We start from the raw sequence: 18,261 nt of genomic DNA on the forward strand, positions 1-18,261 counted from the left end.
TCATTTATTGTTTTTGCATGCAAGGTAAATACTGTTAGGCCTATTTTTTATTTTATTTTTTGCTTTTTGTTCAAAAAGGTATATCTTGTTGAAATCAAGTACTTCTATTATGCTTTGGCAGCCAAGTATTACTGATCTATTATGACATATAGATGACCTTTCTGTATACACAGAGAGAGCATTGCGGCAGTTTTGGCTCATATGTGGGATGCTGAGAAACAAGTTTCTCTATCAGAGCTCAGACAGTGAGAGGTAACCTCTTTCACCATCATTATCAGGTATAATTTATGTGTGTCATGTAAGATTTTATCCTGGTCCTAAGCAATGGCGTCACTAGGGTTGCTGCCACTCTGTGTGCTCAATGTACCCTTGTGCGCCAAAAAGAATGTATGACCCTGACAATGGGATAATAGGTCCCAAAACGTATTGGCAGGGAGATAACAAGCCATTCCACAATTAGCCATCTGTCACCAGCAGGATTATACCACTACAACCTGGGGCTTTTCAGACACTCCAACTACTCTTAGATGGGACCATTATTTGTTCCTGCATGGTCATCACAATTCTCCATAGGGACCTATAAATATACCTTGATGTGAACTTCAGTTCAAATTATATTGTGAGTCGGGTACGCCCATTTATCTGAACACCATACTAGCCGGGTGAATTGTCTATGTCACATTGTGCATGCATTCGAACACAGGAGTGTATAAAGAAACCTTTATGTGCATATAGAAGTCACGCTTAACTGTGAATGGGGTATGCGGACCTTTGTAGAATATTATAAAGGTGACTAGATCTATATCTCCTACTGTTTCTTCAACCCTTGTCAGGATTTCTCTCTTTATGTTTCTTTGTATATTTGACGTATGAGACGGGCTCCCACAGAAGATTCAAAGTGAAAAAGAAGTCTCTTATGTATTATTATTTTAACCTCAGCAAAGGGTCCTAGAACCACATTTTATCTATATATTCATTTTTATTGTAGCATGCAATGAACAATGCTAAAAGTTAATAAAGGAAGAACCTTTGGACTGACAATCTGAGTCTGAATAGTCTATTTGCTGTCTATACTAGAATTGTTTTGGATGTATCCAGCCACAGAGCTACTATACTACCAACAGCATAACAAAATAATGTTGGGGAGACAAGCTATGGTCGCATATGACACTCACATACAGAGCTAAACAACACATACACTATACAAAGACACAGACAACACTGCACTAGAAACACACAATTTTCTTCTTTTAATAAGAATTCATGTATATAGCCATATAGTTAATGTTGCTAATCAGTAATATGCAATATTCTAAAAAGCTTTAGGAGTTAATTATTTAATTGGAGAAATACCTTCAAGAACAGTATGCATTGTAAGGAAAGATACATGCGTACACTTAAACAGTTACATGGGAGAGTTTTGTACCCTTTCAGCTATTGATGGCTCGATCAATGAAGTTTCGAAAAAGTGCAACACGTGAGAAGAAATCAGGAGCTACCCCATTTCCACAGCTCTGGATTATGAAAGATGAAATTCCTTGAATCACCCCATTGCATACAAGTGGTCCTCCAGAGTCACCCTGAAAAAACAAGAAAACTGTATTAAATGTTTGTGTGTGTGTCATTAATCCACAGAGAGCCATGATGGTAGTCCATGATTCCCTGCTAACCACATCATCATGCTCCTGGACACCTATTTCACTCACCCATATTCCAGAAGAATAGGCAAGTATTACTTTCTATTTTGCTACTCATCAGTATGACTAATACTTGATTGCCTAGAAGGCATTTTCTTAACTGAACTCACACTCAACTCGGTTACCAAGACTCCAACTTTGTAGCTACACAGTATATAGCCAGCACTCCCACAAACTCAGAACTGGCCCTAGGCATAGACAAACTAGACAAATGCCTAGGCCATTTGGAATGCCTAGAGGCACAAGCAGCTTATGCTGATTAAAATGATATATGGCATACCTATATCATGTGTGTGACTGCGGCTGTATCTGCACAAAAAATGCTATGTTAGAGTATTCCTGGAAATCACTGTAACGTAGCATTTCATATGCAGATACAGTCACACACAGAATATAGACACGCAGCATATAATTTTAATCAGCAGAAGCTGCTTGTGTGTCCTAGTCACATATCAGTGTATTTTTGGCAAAAAAGGTGCCCGATGTTAGCAGAGCTGGCCTAGAGCTGCTGCATGGCATATTGAGGCAAGATGTATGGGGACACATCTGTGTCCAAGCAGAGGCAGAGGTCACAGTGTTAGATGCCGTGTAAGTGCTGTGTACAGGTGGGTTGGTTGTGCAATAGTGTTCAGCATATTTGTAAGGGACAGTATGTGTGTCATGTGTATAAATGCATTAATAATGTGTGGCATATGTGTAAGGGACATATGGGTAAATGTATGAAGGTGCGATATGGGGGAGAAGTGGTATCAGGGCATGTTATGTGCACTATACCACTTCTCCCCTATGTAAGAAGGCTGCGGTGTGGGCACGATATGTGAGGGCAATGGATGCTGACCGTTCCGACACCTGCAGCTGTTGATTTCTACTGCTGCAGGTGGCAATGCCCATAGACCACAGCAGGGACAGAGCTGTCCCTGGCTGTGGCGGGTGCCGGCTCCTGATAGTGCTGGGGATCTCGCGCATGCGCAGAGGGAGCCGGCTGGGAAGGAGACACCGCTGTGAGGTCAGGGTGACATCGCTGGAGGGGGGAGCTTTCACTCCCCCGCTTCGGCAGACAAGATGTTAATACATCTTGTTGCTGTCCCTTCCTGCTTCGCCTCAGGAAGTGTTATAGCGGCTGTTTATAAGGGCATTAATAATGTGCGGCATATGTGTAAGGGACATTATGTATGTCGTGTATAAATGCATTAATAATGTGTGGCATATGTGTAAGGGACATTATGTGTGTCATTATGTATATAAGGGCATTAATAATGTGCAGCATATGTGTAAGGAACATTATATCTATTAGGGCATTAATAATGTGTGACATATGTGTAAGGGGCATGATGTGTATAAGGGCATTAATAAAAGTTGGCCTAGTGAGTAAGGTGCATTATGTTTATAAGGACATTAATAATGTGTGTCATATGTGTAAGAGGCATTAATTTTCTTGGTATTATGAGTATAAAGGCATTACTAAAGTGTAGCATTATGTGTATAAGGTGCTCTACTGTGTGGTGTAATTTGAATTCGGTGTACTATTGTGTGGTCATGCCCCTTCCCTTTTTGGGGTGTGCGCCGAATGTGCGCACTGTTCCTATTTAAAATATAGGGGTAGGAGGACTGCAATGGGTAAGGGGTGATGGTGCTGGGAATGGGAAAGGGGTGCAGGGTCAGAGGTGGAACTAGCGGTGGTGCTAGGGGGCACCAGCCAAAATCTTGCCTAGGGAATCATATTGGTTAGGACCGGCTCCGCACACACTCAGCTGTCACTACTGATTTTCCAGCTTGTGACACTTCCTTGCTGTGGAACCCACAGACACCTGTCACACATTGACTCTTCAGAATTCCCAGGACGTGTCATAAATAGTTAAATTTTGTTCTGATACATAATGTATGGTTACATAGTGACAATGTAGCTATAAATGAAGTCCAGTGTTTACTGTAATTGTGTCTGTGTGTATAAATAAATATATGAATATATATCTTTCTTTATTACATATATCATGAGGGTACTTGAGTCAGGTAGGGTCTCCAACCTATTTGTGACTGCCCACCAGACTTCAAGTTGCTCTCTGTCCTCTTCCTGAATTTTTATCATCAACATACAGCATTTGCAATTGTTTCCCGTCACTCACAAAACATATTCCAGCCTGACGCATAAATACTCCTGTACAAATGTTGTTGGGACGGCATAAGTCTCTGCTAGTCACAGTCACATTGAGCTCCTGCAGGCGGTCAGGAATTCGCGCATTAGTTCCCAGTTGCCCCCATCCTGAAGTGACACATGCTGTTCCAGTTGGGACTGTCTCATTGTCACGGGGTAGAGCCACTACTTGTACTCTGGGGTTCAAAGATACTCTCCTGTCAAGCTGCAGGCAGAACAAAAAGGCCAATTATAAATAAGAATATATAAGAATAATGGAGTATATGCAGCATCTCTCAGACATCACAAGACATGACAACTTCTGACAGTATTCTCACCTTGAATATCAGGATATCATTTTCCAGTGTCTGAGGATTAAAACCATTCTCAAAGACTTGGGAGATTCTAAAAGTTTGTTTGGAGTCCTCGTTGGTAAGAAGAGAATGGGCCCCCAATACCACAGTCACCATATTTGGATTCCTAAGTTGTAAAAGGGAGTAGCATGCTAAGTGAAAGGTTGATCTGATAAAGTGGTACATATTACACACATGTGCTGGAATTTACAACATACCCATCATTTACAAAGTGCAATTGTCTCAGTGGACAATAGTAAAAATAGGATTTTAATTACCTACCGGTAAATCCTTTTCTCGTAGTCCGTAGAGGATGCTGGGGTTCCATTTAGTACAATGGGGTATAGGCGGGTCCACCAGGAGCCACGGGCACTTCAACAGTTTAATAGTGTGGGCTGGCTCCTCCCTCTATTCCCCTCCTACCAGACTCAGTCTAGAAACTGAGCCCGAGGAGACGGACATACTTTGAAAGAAGGAAATACACAGATAGTGGTGAGATACACACCAGCTCACACATAACAAAAGGAAAGCCAAACTAACCAAACTGAAACGATTTAGCAACGACTGAACCAACGATACTTAATCAAGTAACAATGCAGGAAAACGAAGCACAGGGCCGGCGCACATCATCCTCTACGGACTTCGAGAAAAAGATTTACAGGTAGGTAATTAAAATCCTATTTTCTCTTACGTTTTAGAGGATGCCTGGGTTCCATTTAGTACCATGGGGATGTACCAAAGCTCCCAGAACGGGAGGGAGAGTGCTGAGGTTCCTGCAGAACCGATTGACCAAACTTTAGGTCCTCAGAGGCCAAAGTATAAAACTTGTAGAACTTCGCAAACGTGTTCGACCCTGACCAAGTAGCTGTTCGGCAAAGCTGTAAAGCCGAGACACCCCGGGCAGCCGCCCAGGAAGAACCCACTTTACGAGTAGAGTGGGCCTGAACAGATCTTGGACACGGCAAGCATGCCATAAAATAAGCATGCTGGGTAGTAAACCTGATCCAGCGAGAAATCGTCTGCTTAGAAGCAGGAGACCCAACCTTGTTGGGATCATAAAGGACAAACAGAGCGTCCAACTCACTGTGACGAGAAGTTCTCTTCACATATATTTTCAAAGCCCTCACAACATCCAAGGACTTTGAGGTAATTGAGGAGTCAGTAGCCACAGGCCCCAAATAGGTTGGTTGATATGAAAAGCCGACACAACCTTTGGAAGAAATTGCTGACGCGTTCTGAGTTTAGCTCTATCTTCATGGAAAATCAAGTAGGGGCTCTTGCAGGACAACGCCCCCAATTCTGACACACATCTAGCAGATGCCAATGCCAACAGTGTGACCGCCTTCCAAGCAAGAAATTTGCCGTCCACCTCCTGTAAAGGCTTGAACCAATCCGACTGCAGGAACTGCAGCACCACATTAAGATCCCATTGTGCCGTAGGAGGCACAAAGGGTGGTTGGATGTGCAGAGCCCCTTTCAAGAATGTCTGAACCTCAGGGAGAGCAGCCAATTGTTTCTGGAAGAAAATGGACAAGGTCGAAATGTGGACTTTTATGGAGCCCAGGCATAGGCCCATATCCACACCTGCTTGCAGAAAGAGGAGAAACCGTCCTAGTTGAAACTCCACCGTAGGAAACTCCTTGGATTCACACCAAGACACATACTTTTTCCAAATCTGATGGTAATGTTTAGACGTTACTCCCTTCCTAGCATGGATCAGAGTAGGAATGACCTTGTTCGGAATGCCCTTCCGAGCTAAGATCTGGCATTCAACCTGCATGCCGTCAAACATAGCCGAGGTAAGTCTTGATATGCGAACGGCCCCTGTTGTAGAAGGTCCTCGTGAAGAGGAAGAGACCTCCTTGGCCAGTCCGAAGCAATGAGGATCGCCTGAACTCTGGTTATTTTTATTATTTTGAGAATCCTTGAGATGAGTGGAAGTGGAGGGAACACATACACTGACCGGGACACCCATGGAGTTACAAGGGCGTCCACCGCCACTGCTTGTGGGTCTCTTGACCTGGAACAGTACCTCTGAAGCTTCTTGTTGAGGCGGGAGGCCATGTCTATTTGAGGTACACCCCATCGACTTGTTACCTCTGCGAATAACTCCGGGTGGAGGCCCCATTCTCCAGGATGGAGATCGTGTCGGCTTAGGAAGTCCGCTTCCCAGTTGTCCACTCCCGGAATGAAGATTGCTGACAGTGCCACCGCGTGCTTTACTGCCCAGAGGAGTATTCTTGTTACCTCTGACATCGCCGCTCTGCTCTTCGTTCCATCCTGTCGGTTTATGTAGGACATTGCCGTTACATTGTCCGACTGAACCTGAATGGTCTGATCTTGCAGAAGATGTGCCGCTTGTAGAAGGCCGTTGTATATGGCCCTTAGTTACAGAATATTTATCGAAAGGATGGATTCCAGACTTGGAAGTTTTCCCCTTGGGTGACTGCTCCCCAACCTCTGAGACTTGCATCCGTGGTTAGAAGGATCCAATTCTGAATCCCGAACCTGCAGCCCTCGAGAAGGTGAGAAGCTAGCAGCCACCAGAGGAGTGAAATTCTGGCTTTCGGCGACAGGCGTATCCGCTGGTGCATGTGAAGATGAGATCCCGACCATTTGTCCAGGAGATCCAATTGGAAGGACCTTGCATGAAATCTTCTGTACTGTAGAGCCTCGTAGGAGGCTACCATCTTCCCCAGAAGGTGAATGCACTGATGAACCGATACCCAGGGTGGTTTCAGGACATCCCGGACCATTGATTGGATCACCAACGCTTTCTCCACTGGTTGAAAGATCCTCTGCACTTCCGTGTCGAGTATCATCCCCAGGAAGGGCAGTCTCCTTGTCGGCTCCAAATGTGACTTTGGAAGGTTCAGGATCCACCCATGATCCTGGAGTAGTCGAGTTGAGAGAGCAATACTCTGTAACAGTCTCTCCCTGGAAGATGCTTTCAGCAGCAGATTGTCCAGATGTGGAATTATGTTCACTCCCTGCTTGCGGAGGAGTAGCATCATCTCTGCCATGATCTTGGTGAACACCCTCGGTGCTGTGAAGAGGCCAAATGGCAGCCCCTGGAACTGATAGTAACAGTCCAGCAGCGCAAATCAAAGATAAGCCTGGTGAGGTGGCCAGATCGGAATGTGAAGGTACGCATCCTTAATATCCAGGGATACTAGGAATTCCCCCTCCTCCAGACCTGAGATCACCGCTCTCAGAGACTCCATCTTGAACTTGAATTCCCTCAAGTAGGGGTTCAATGATTTTAGGTTTAATTTCGGCCTTACCGAACCATCCGGTTTCGATACCACAAACAGGTTTGAGTAATAACCCTTGTGTTTTTGGTGAGGTGGAACTGCAACAATGACATTTGTTTGAACCATTTTTTGAATGGCTTCCTGTAGGATAGCACTTTCTGTCAGCAAAGCTGGTAAGCTTGATTTGAAGAATCTGTGAGGTGGGAGCACTTGAAACTCCAGTCTGTACCTCTGGGTAACAATATCTTTTACCCAGGGGTCTAGGCATGATGACGCCCAGATGTGACTGAAATCCTTTAGTCTCGCTCCCACCTGCCCGATCTCCAGGCTGGGAGGTCCACCGTCATGCTGAAGACGTTAAGGAAGAAGAACCTGGTTTCTGTTCCTGAGAACCTGTTGGTGCAGGTTTTCTGGATTTTCCCCGTCCACTTCTAAAGAAAGTGGAAGGGGATTTGGATTTTCTAACTTTCGCGCTCCGAAAGGACTGCAGTGTATATGTAAGATAAGATTTCCTAGGCGGTGGTGCTGCTGAGGGAAGAAAGGTTGACTTACCCGCAGTTGCCGTGGAGATCCATGCATCCAATGCGTACCCAAACAGAGCCTGACCTGTGAAGGGTAGGTTCTCCACACTTTTCTTGGATTCTGCATCTGCAGTCCATTGGCGTAGCCAGAGTCCTCTGCATGCCGAGACTGCCATGGAAGTAGCCCTTGCATTCAGCATGCCAAGGTCCTTCATGGCCTCCACCATGAAACCTGCAGAATCCTGTATGTGACGCAAAAACAATTCAATGTCACTCCTATCCATAGTATCTAAGTCTTCTAGTAACGTGCGTGACCACTTTACTATGGCTTTAGAAATCCACGCACAAGCAATAGTGGGTCTTAAAGCTACGCCAGTACCTGCGTATAGTGATTTGAGCGTAGTCTCAATCTGGCGGTCAGCCGGCTCTTTTACAGTGGTTGAACCAGGGACAGGTAAAACCACCTTCTTTGACAATCTAGATACAGAAGCGTCTACTATAGGGGGGTTTTCCCACTTTTTCCTGTCCTCTTCAGGGAAAGGGAAAGCAATGAGAACCCTTTTTGGGATCTGGAATTTTTTTTCTGGGTTTTCCCAGGATTTTTCAAACAAAGAGTTTAACTCCTCAGAAGCCGGGAAGGTAAGCAAGGATTTCTTACTTTCTGTAAAATTAGATTCCTCTACCTGCTCAGGTACCTCCTCAGTAATATGTAAAATGTCCCTAATGGCTTCAATCATTAGTTGCACTCCCTGTGCAAGTGATGCATCCCCCCCTTGCATATCCCCATCACCGTTCCCTGTATCAGAGTCAGTGTCAGTGTCAGCTTGCATTATCTGGGCAAGTGTACTTTTTGTGGGTATGTAGGGGGGGTCTTAGACGAAGCAGTGGGGGTTGAGTATGTCAAACCCTCCACAGATTTTCTCAAAAACTGAGTTTCATTCTCATTATGTGACATCCTTGTTGAAATCTGGGATATCATTCCCCTTAAAGAATCCACCCATGGGGGTTCTGAAAAGAAGGCTGGGAAAGCACATTGCAGTCCTGAGTACATGGAATAGACTCCTCAGGAGAAGATAAACACTCTGCAGCACAGGACACAGAGCCCTTAGACATGGTAATGTGAGATATATACACTTACACACACACACACAAACACACACACAGGAAAATGTCAGACACAATTTTCCCCAGAGTACCTTCAGAGAGTCACAGAGTATAAGGAGCCAGCCACACAGCGCCCCAGTAGGCAGTTATTATGATAAAAGCCCGGCGCTGACCAACTAACCTTAATAGGGTAGTTAGTACTGTTACCACACTCACCCACTGTCTATAACACCCTGGTACCGCAGAGGTATAGCTGGAGTTATCTGGAGGGCAGCGCTCCCTGTCAGCGTCGGTTTACTGTTATCTGCAGGGAGAAAATGGCGCTGGTGAGTGCTGGATCCGCTCTGAGAGGAAGCCCAGCCCCTTGCAATCGCCCGCGCCTTCCCGCACTAAGTTGTTTATACTGGCCTGAGGTGTTTGTCGCTAACAGCAGGGATAAGCCCCTGTTAGCCAAGTGACCAGTTTAGGGTGAATTGCGCTGGCCCAGGTCGCCCCTCAAACGCCAACCCAGTGTGTTGCTGAGCCTGCCGGAGTGCAGCCTGTCAGAGCTGCGCTCCCACCTTTGTGCCGCCATTCCCGCCGGCGACCCGCTAACCGAGCCGCCCGCTCTGTACTCACCACTCTTCTTTCTTCTGGCTCTGTTAGGGTGTGGCGGCCGTGCTGCGGGAGTGAGCGGTCGCCTCGTGGGCATGCGATCAGCACCCTCAGGAGCTCAGTGTCCTGTCAGCGGAGATAGAGAACCATTAACTTCAAGAGTTGGTTCCTACTCCCCCCTAAGTCCCACGAAGCAGGGAGGCTGTTGCCAGCAGTCTTCCTGTAACCTAACAAACTCAGAAAACAATAAAACTAGAAAAACTCCTAAGAGCTCCCCTAGCTGTGACCGGCTCCTCCGGGCACATTTTCTAAACTGAGTCTGGTAGGTGGGGCATAGAGGGAGGAGCCAGCCCACACTATTAAACTCTTGAAGTGCCCGTGGCTCCTGGTGGACCCGTCTATACCCCATGGTACTAAATGGAACCCCAGCATCCTCTAGGACGTAAGAGAAAGTCTAATTAATATATAAGTTCTCCTGCATTGGATTAGCAGATACAAGAATCACATACCAGCAGCATCATGTAAAAGTGCCTGAAACGCTCACATTACTGGATCTCAGCTGTAAATGGTATATTTGCAATGTGGTGTGCTGCTGTTGTATCTCTGCTGTGTGCTGTGGCATCTCTGCAGTGTGGTGTGCTGCTGTGGTTCTTTGCTGTGTGGTGTGCTGTTGTGGTATCTCTGCTGTGTGGTGTGCTGCTTTGTTATCTTTGCTGTGTGCTGTGGTATGTCTGCGGTGTGGTGTGCTGCTGTGGTATCTCTGCCAGGGGTGGGGTGCTGCTGTGGTATCTCTGCCATGTGGTATGCTGCTGTGGTATATCTGCGGTGCGGTGTGTTACTGTGGTATCTCTGCCATGTGGTGTGCAGCTGTGGTATATCTGCGGTGTGGTGTGCTGCTCTGGTATCTCTGCCGGGTGGTGTGCTGCTGTGGTATATCTGCCAGGTGGTATGCTGCTGTGGTATATCTGCTGGGTGGTGTGCTGCTGTGGTATCTCTTCTGGATGGTGTGCGGCTGTGGTATATCTGCTGGATGTTGTGCTGCTGTGGTATCTGCTGTGTGGTGTGCTGCTGTGGTATATCTGCTGCTGTGGTATATCTGCTGTGAGGTGTGCTGCTGTGGTATCTGCTGTGTGGTGTGCTGCTGTGGTATATCTGCTGAATGGTGTGCTGCTGTGGTATCTCTGCTGTGTGATGTGCTGCTGTGGTATCTCTGCTGTGTGGTGTGCTGCTGTGGTATCTCTGCTGTGTGATGTGCTGCTGTGGTATCTCTGCTGTGTGGTGTGCTGCTGTGGTATCTCTGTCAGGTGGTGTGGTGTTGCTGTGGTATCTATTCTGTGTGGTATATCTGCTGAGGTATCGCTGCCAGGCGGTGTACTGCTGTGTTATATCAGCTGTATGTTTCTTGAAAATGAAGGGATTGCAACCCAAAATATCTCAGTTCCGATTTATTATTAAATTAATCATGTGGCACATAATCATGTGAGCTATATTGGATTAAGAAACTTCATGGGCATTGGTGAATATACCTAACAAAATTGTATATGTCCGATAAACGGACTGGACTAGGGGGCTAATTCAGACCTGTTCGCTCGCTAGGTATTTTTTGCAGTCCTGCGTTCGCATAGTCACCACCCATATGGGAGTCTATTTTCGCTTTGCAAGTGTGCGAACGCATGTGTAGCAGAGCTGTACAAACAGATTTTGTGCAGTCTCTGTGCAGCCCAGGACTTACTCAGCCGCTGCGAACACATCAGCCTGTCCGGGCCTGGAATTGACGTCAGGAACCCTCCCTGCAAACGCTTGGACACACCTGCGTTTTTCCAACCACTCCTAGAAAATGATCAGTTACCACCCACAAACGCCTTCTTCCTGTCAATCTCCTTGCGAACGCCCGTGCGAACGGATCTGTTGCACAAACCCATCGCTGAGCGGCGAACCGCTTTGTACCCATGCGACACGCCTGCGCAGTTTAGACATGATTGCCCGCTGTATGAAAACGCAGCCTAGCGATCAGGTCTGAATTAGCCCCTAGGAAGGGTTTACCTTCAGATCAGCAGATTTGTGCTTGCTATTAATGAAGGCAAATCTAAGCATACTCTGGATTGATGTACATATGGAGTATTAATCCATTGCAAACTATGGGCCTAATTCAGAGTTGATCGCAGCAGCAAATTTGTTAGCAGTTGGGCAAAACCACGGGGGTCATTCCGAGTTGATCGCTCGCTAGCTAGTTTTAGCAGCCGTGCAAACGCTATGCCGCCGCCCACTGAGGAGTGTATTTTAGCTTAGCAGAAGTGTGAACGCATGTGCAGCCGAGCTCTACAAAAACAGTTTGTGCAGTTTCAGAGTAGCTCTGAACCTACTCAGCGCTTGCGATCACTTCAGCCTATTCGTGTCCGGATTTGACGTCATACACCAGTCCAGTGAACGCCCAGCCACGCCTGCGTTATTTCAGACACGCCTGCGTTTTTGCAAACACTCCCTGAAAACGGTCAGTTGACACCCAGTAACGCCCCCTTCGTGTCAATCTTCTTGCGGCCGTCAGTGCGAAGGAAAACTTTGCTACAACCTGTGCACAACCACAACGGGCTTTGTACCGGTACAATGCACGTGCGCATTGCGGCCCATATGCTTGCGCATAAATGCCGTTTTTTCACCCGAACGCTGCGCTGCGAAAATCGACAGCGAGCGATCAACTCGGAATGACCCCCCCAGTGCACTGCAAGGGGGCAGATATAACATGTGCAGAGAGAGTTAGATTTGGGTGGGGTGTGTTCAATCTGCAATCTAAATTGCAGTGTAAAAATAAAGCAGCCAGTATTACCCTGCACAGAAATAATATAACCCACCCAAATCTAATTCTCTCTGCAAATGTTATATCTGCCACACCTGCAGTGCACATGGGGGGGCCATTCCGACCCGATCGCTCGCTGCAGTTTGTCGCAGCGTAGCGATCGGGTCGGAACTGCGCATGCACCGGCGCCGCAGTGCGCCAGCGCATGGCCGCTATCGTTACCTAGTGATCGCCTCTAAGACAGAGGTGGTTGTTGCTAGACGAGAGGGGGCTGGACGGCGGTGTTAAGCCGCCGTTTAGGGGGAGTGGTCCGGCCAACTCAGGCGTGGCAGGACCATTGGGGGGGCGGGCCGATCGAGCTGAGCGAAATTTAGCACAGCTACGATCAACTTGGAATGGCCCCCATGGTTTTGCCCAACTGCTAACAAATATGCTGCTGTGATCAACTCTGAATTACCCCCTATGACAGCAGCACTTTGTGTGTCCTCTGTCTCATAAATGTCTGTGTCAGAAATTGTGTTAGCCAAACAAATTCAGCACAACTGACCTTACCTATTAATGCTCACATACAAATGGATAGTTAGATTGAATACAATAATACAAACCATCCCCTTTTCAATGGAAATACTTACAGGTTTGACAGGCAATGGGCAGCAGTCATTAGGAATTGAGGGGCGATTAGTGATCCCCCACAGAAATGCTGACGTCTTATCTGTAGTGAGGCAATGTAAGGATGAGAGTTGGGTATGGCTTCTCTGCCTCCAACAATTTTAGTTTTGAAGGAACCTGAGGGAAGAATTGTTACACACATAAAGCATTTATTTATATTTCACTTGAAAAGAACTAATATAATAAAATCATTGCAATGTTATAGGATCTTATAAAATATAAAAAGTAATTCACATATATGCATCAAATATGTATCAGTGACTCCTAAAGCCATTATGTACAGTCTGGTTAACTCTCTACTACTGAAAAGGTTACATGCTCTTGTGCCATCCCAGGGTTTTGCAAAGCTTCATATATAATTCCAGAGGAAGGCAGCACTCAGGAGACTTGTTACTATATAAAACAGTGAGATTTTGGATTTTTCAGTATTTTGGAATATTTGCATATACATATTGAGATATCTTGCCCACACCGTACACCCTGCACCCATTTTAAATTACTAGTCTCTCTGAAGTCCTCCACTGGTGGCAGCATCTCTGGGAAAATGGACGCTACACCATTTTCCCAGAGATTTGCGCATGCACAATAGAGTTTGTGCACCCTCTAGTGCTCAGCCTCTATTGCCCTGACGAGCGCCAGCTACAGAGGAGGAGACCCAGGTGGAGGAGGATGGACACGGGCCTCTTCCTCTGTTAATACGCCCCTGATGCAATGCATTTATATTTTTTATACACAGTATTCACATAGTCTAAAGGTAATTTTATAAAAATAAGATTTTACTTACCGATAAATCTATTTCTCGTAGTCCGTAGTGGATGCTGGGGACTCCGTCAGGACCATGGGGATTAGCGGCTCCGCAGGAGACAGGGCACAAAACTAAAGCTTTAGGATCAGGTGGTGTGTACTGGCTCCTCCCCCTATGACCCTCCTCCAAGCCTCAGTTAGGATACTGTGCCCGGACGAGCGTACACAATAAGGAAGGATATTGAATCCCGGGTAAGACTCATACCAGCCACACCAATCACACCGTACAACTTGTGATCTGAACCCAGTTAACAGTATGACAAACGTAGGAGCCTCTGAACAGACGGCTCACAACAATAACAACCCGATTTTTTTGTAACAACAACTATGTACAAGTATTGCAGACAATCCGCACTTGGGATGGGCGCCCAGCATCCACTACGGACTACGAGAAATAGATTTATCGGTAAGTAAAATCTTATTTTCTCTGACGTCCTAAGTGGATGCTGGGGACTCCGTCAGGACCATGGGGATTATACCAAAACTCCCAAACGGGCGGGAGAGTGCGGATGACTCTGCAGCACCGAGTGAGAGAACTCCAGGTCCTCCTCAGCCAGGGTGTGCCCCTGACCAAGTAGCAGCTCGGCAAAGTTGTAAAGCCGAGACCCCTCGGGCAGTCGCCCAAGATGAGCCCACCTTCCTTGTGGAATGGGCATTTATATATATTTTGGCTGTGGCAGTCCTGCCACAGAATGTGCAAGCTGAATTGTACTACACATTCAACTAGCAATCGTCTGCTTAGAAGCAAGAGCACCCAGTTTTTTGGGTGCATACAGGATAACAGCAAGTCAGTTTTCCTGACTCCAGCCGTCCTGGAAATCTATATTTTCAGGGCCCTGACAACATCTAGCAACTTGGAGTCCTCCAAGTCTCTAGCAGCCGCAGGTACCACAATAAGCTGGTTCAGATGAAACGCTGACACCAACTTAGGGAGAAACTGGGGACGAGTCCGCAGCTCTGCCCTGTCCGAATGGACAATCAGATATGGGCTTTTGTGAGACAAAGCCGCCAATTCTGACACTCGCCTGGCCGAGGCCAGGGCCAACATCATGGTCACTTTCCATGTGAGATATTTCAAATCCACAGATTTGAGCGGTTTAAACCAACGTGATTTGAGGAATCCCAGGACTACGTTGAGATCCCACAGTGCCACTGGAGGCACAAAAGGGGGTTGTATATGCAGTACTCCCTTGTCAAATTCTGGACTTCAGGAACTGAAGCCAATTCTTTCTGGAAGAAAATCGACAGGGCCGAAATTTGAACCTTAATGGACCCCAATTTGAGGCCCATAGACACTCCTGTTTGCAGGAAATGCAGGAATCGACCGAGTTGAAATTTCTTCGTGGGGCCTTCCTGGCCTCACACCACGCAACATATTTTCGCCACATGTGGTGATAATGTTGTGCGGTCACCTCCTTCCTGGCTTTGACCAGGGTAGGAATGACCTCTTCCGGAATGCATTTTTCCCTTAGGATCCGGCGTTCAACCGCCATGCCGTCAAACGCAGCCGCGGTAAGTCTTGGAACAGACATGGTACTTGCTGAAACAAGTCCCTTCTTATCGGCAGAGGCCCTGAGTCCTCTGTGAGCATCTCTTGAAGTTCCGGGTACCAAGTCCTTCTTGGCCCATCCGGAGCCACGAGTATAGTTCTTACTCCTCTACGTCTTATAATTCTCAGTACCCTTGGTATGAGAAGCAGAGGAGGGAACACATACACCGACTGGTACACCCCTGGTGTTACCAGAACGTCCACAGCTATTGCCTGAGGGTCTCTTGACCTGGCGCAATACCTGTCCAGTTTTTTGTTCAGGCGGGACGCCATCATGTCCACCTTTGGTCTTTCCCAACGGTGCACAATCATGTGGAAAAAACTTCTCGATGAAGTCCCCACTCTCCCGGGTGGAGGTCGTGCTGAGGAAGTCTGCTTCCCAGTTGTCCACTCCCGGAATGAAAAACTGCTGACAGTGCTATCACATGATTTTCCGCCCAGCGAAGAATCCTTGCAGTTTCTGCCATTGTCCTCCTGCTTCTTGTGCCGCCCTGTCTGTTTACGTGGGCGACTGCCGTGATGTTGTCCCACTGGATCAATACCGGCTGACCTTGAAGCAGAGGTCTTGCTAAGCTTAGAGCATTGTAAAATGCTCTTAGCTCCAGTATATTTATGCGGAGAGAAGTCCCCAGACTTGATCACACTCCCTGGAAATTTTTTCCCTGTGTGACTGCTCCCCAGCCTTTCAAGCTGGAATCCGTGGTCACCAGGACCCAGTCCTGAATGCATAACTGTGGCCCTTTAGTAGATGAGCACTCTGCAGCCACCACAGAAGAGACACCCTTGTCCTTGGAGACAGGGTTATCCGCTGATGCATCTGAAGATGCGATCCGGACCATTTGTCCAGCAGATCCCACTGAAAAGTTCTTGCGTGAAATCTGCCGAATGGAATCGCTTCGTAAGAAGCCACCATTTTTCCCAGGACCCTTGTGCAATGATGCACTGACACTTTTCCTGGTTTTAGGAGGTTCCTGACTAGCTCGGATAACTCCCTGGCTTTCTCCTCCGGGAGAAACACCTTTTTCTGGACTGTGTCCAGAATCATCCCTAGGAACAGCAGACGTGTCGTCGGAGACAGCTGCGATTTTGGAATATTTAGAATCCACCCGTGCTGTCGTAGAACTACTTGAGATAGTGCTACTCAGACCTCCAACTGTTCTCTGGACCTTGCCCTTATCAGGAGATCGTCCAAGTAAGGGATAATTAAGACGCCTTTTCTTTGAAGAAGAATCATCATTTCGGCCATTACCTTGGTAAAGACCCGGGGTGCCGTGGACAATCCAAACGGCAGCGTCTGAAACTGATAGTGACAGTTTTGTACCACGAACCTGAGGTACCCTTTGTGAGAAGGGCAAATTTGGACATGGAGGTAAGCATCCTTGATGTCCAGGGACACCATATAGTCCCCTTCTTCCTGGTTCGCTATCACTGCTCTGAGTGACTCCATTTAGAATAGGTCTCACCGAGCCGTCTGGCTTCAGTATCACAATATAGTGTGGAATAATACCCCTTTACTTGTTGTAGGAGGGGTACTTTGATTATCACCTGCTGGGAATACAGCTTGTGAATTGTTTCCAATACTGCCTCCCTGTCGGAGGTAGACGTTGGTAAAGCAAACTTCAGGAACTTGCGAGGGGGAGACGTCTCGAATTTCCAATCTGTACCCCTGGGATACTACTTGTAGGATCCAGGGGTCCACTTGCGAGTGAGCCCACTGCGTGCTGAAACTCTTGAGACGACCCCCCACCGCACCTGTTTGTACGGCCCCAGCGTCATGCTGAGGACTTGGCAGAAGCGGTGGAAGGCTTCTGTTCCTGGGAATGGGCTGCCTGCTGCAGTCTTCTTCCCTTACCTCTATCCCTGGGCAGATATTATGGGGACGAAAGGACTGAGGCTGAAAAGACTATGTCTTTTTCTGCTGAGATGTGACTTGGGGTAAAAAAGGTGGATTTTCTAGCTGTTGCCGTGGCCACCAGGTCCGATGGACCGACCCCAAATAACTCCTCCCCTTTATACGGCAATACTTCCATGTGCCGTTTGGAATCTGCATCACCTGACCACTGTCGTGTCCATAAACATCGTCTGGCAGATATGGACATCGCACTTACTCTTGATGCCAGAGTTTCGCATATATAGAAATGCATCTTTCAAATGCTCTATAGTCAATAAAATACTGTCCCTGTCAAGGGTATCAATATTTCCAGTCAGGGAATCCGACCAAGCCACCCCAGCGCTGCCCATCCAGGCTGAGGCGATCGCTGGTCGCAGTATAACACCAGTATGTGTGTGTATACTTTTTAGGATATTTTCCAACTTCCTATCAGTTGGCTCCTTGAGGGCGTCCGTATCTGGAGACGGTAACGCCACTTGTTTTTATAAGCGTGTGAGCGCCTTATCCACCCTAAGGTGTGTTTCCCAACGCGCCATAACTTCTGGCGGGAAAGGGTATACCGCCAATAATTTTTTATCGGGGGAAACCCACGCATCATCACACACTTCATTTAATTTATCTGATTCAGGAAAAACTACATGTAGTTTTTTCACACTCCACATAATACCCTTTTTTGTGGTACTTGTAGTATCAGAAATATGTAACATCTCCTTCATTGCCCTTAACAAGTAACGTGTGGCCCTAAAGGAAAATACGTTTGTTTCTTCACCGTCGACACTGGAGTCAGTGTCCGTGTCTGTGTCGACCGACTGAGGTAAAAAGGACGTTTTAACGCCCCTGACGGTGTTTTAGACGCCTGGACAGGTACTAATTGGTTTGCCGGCCGTCTCATGTCGTCAA

General features: G+C 47.0%; 1 protein-coding gene across 2 annotated transcripts in view; it reads right to left on the reverse strand.

Annotated features, from left to right (window-relative positions):
* Nucleotides 1-1,227: 1,227 nt before the first annotated feature.
* Nucleotides 1,228-18,261, reverse strand: part of AZU1 (azurocidin 1) — a 29,878-nt gene continuing 12,844 nt past the window's right edge. For both annotated transcript variants that reach the window (XM_063914385.1, XM_063914383.1), the window contains exons 3-6: nt 13,081-13,234; nt 4,167-4,308; nt 3,821-4,054; nt 1,228-1,580 (exon numbers count right to left, since the gene is read on the reverse strand). In XM_063914385.1, coding sequence (XP_063770455.1) covers nt 1,431-1,580; nt 3,821-4,054; nt 4,167-4,308; nt 13,081-13,234 — 680 coding nt within the window. In that variant the 3' untranslated portion in view covers nt 1,228-1,430. The remainder of the gene's footprint in view (nt 1,581-3,820; nt 4,055-4,166; nt 4,309-13,080; nt 13,235-18,261) is intronic.

The sequence above is a fragment of the Pseudophryne corroboree genome, chromosome 1 (assembly GCF_028390025.1).
Source record: "Pseudophryne corroboree isolate aPseCor3 chromosome 1, aPseCor3.hap2, whole genome shotgun sequence".
NCBI classification, from domain to species: Eukaryota; Metazoa; Chordata; class Amphibia; order Anura; family Myobatrachidae; genus Pseudophryne; species Pseudophryne corroboree.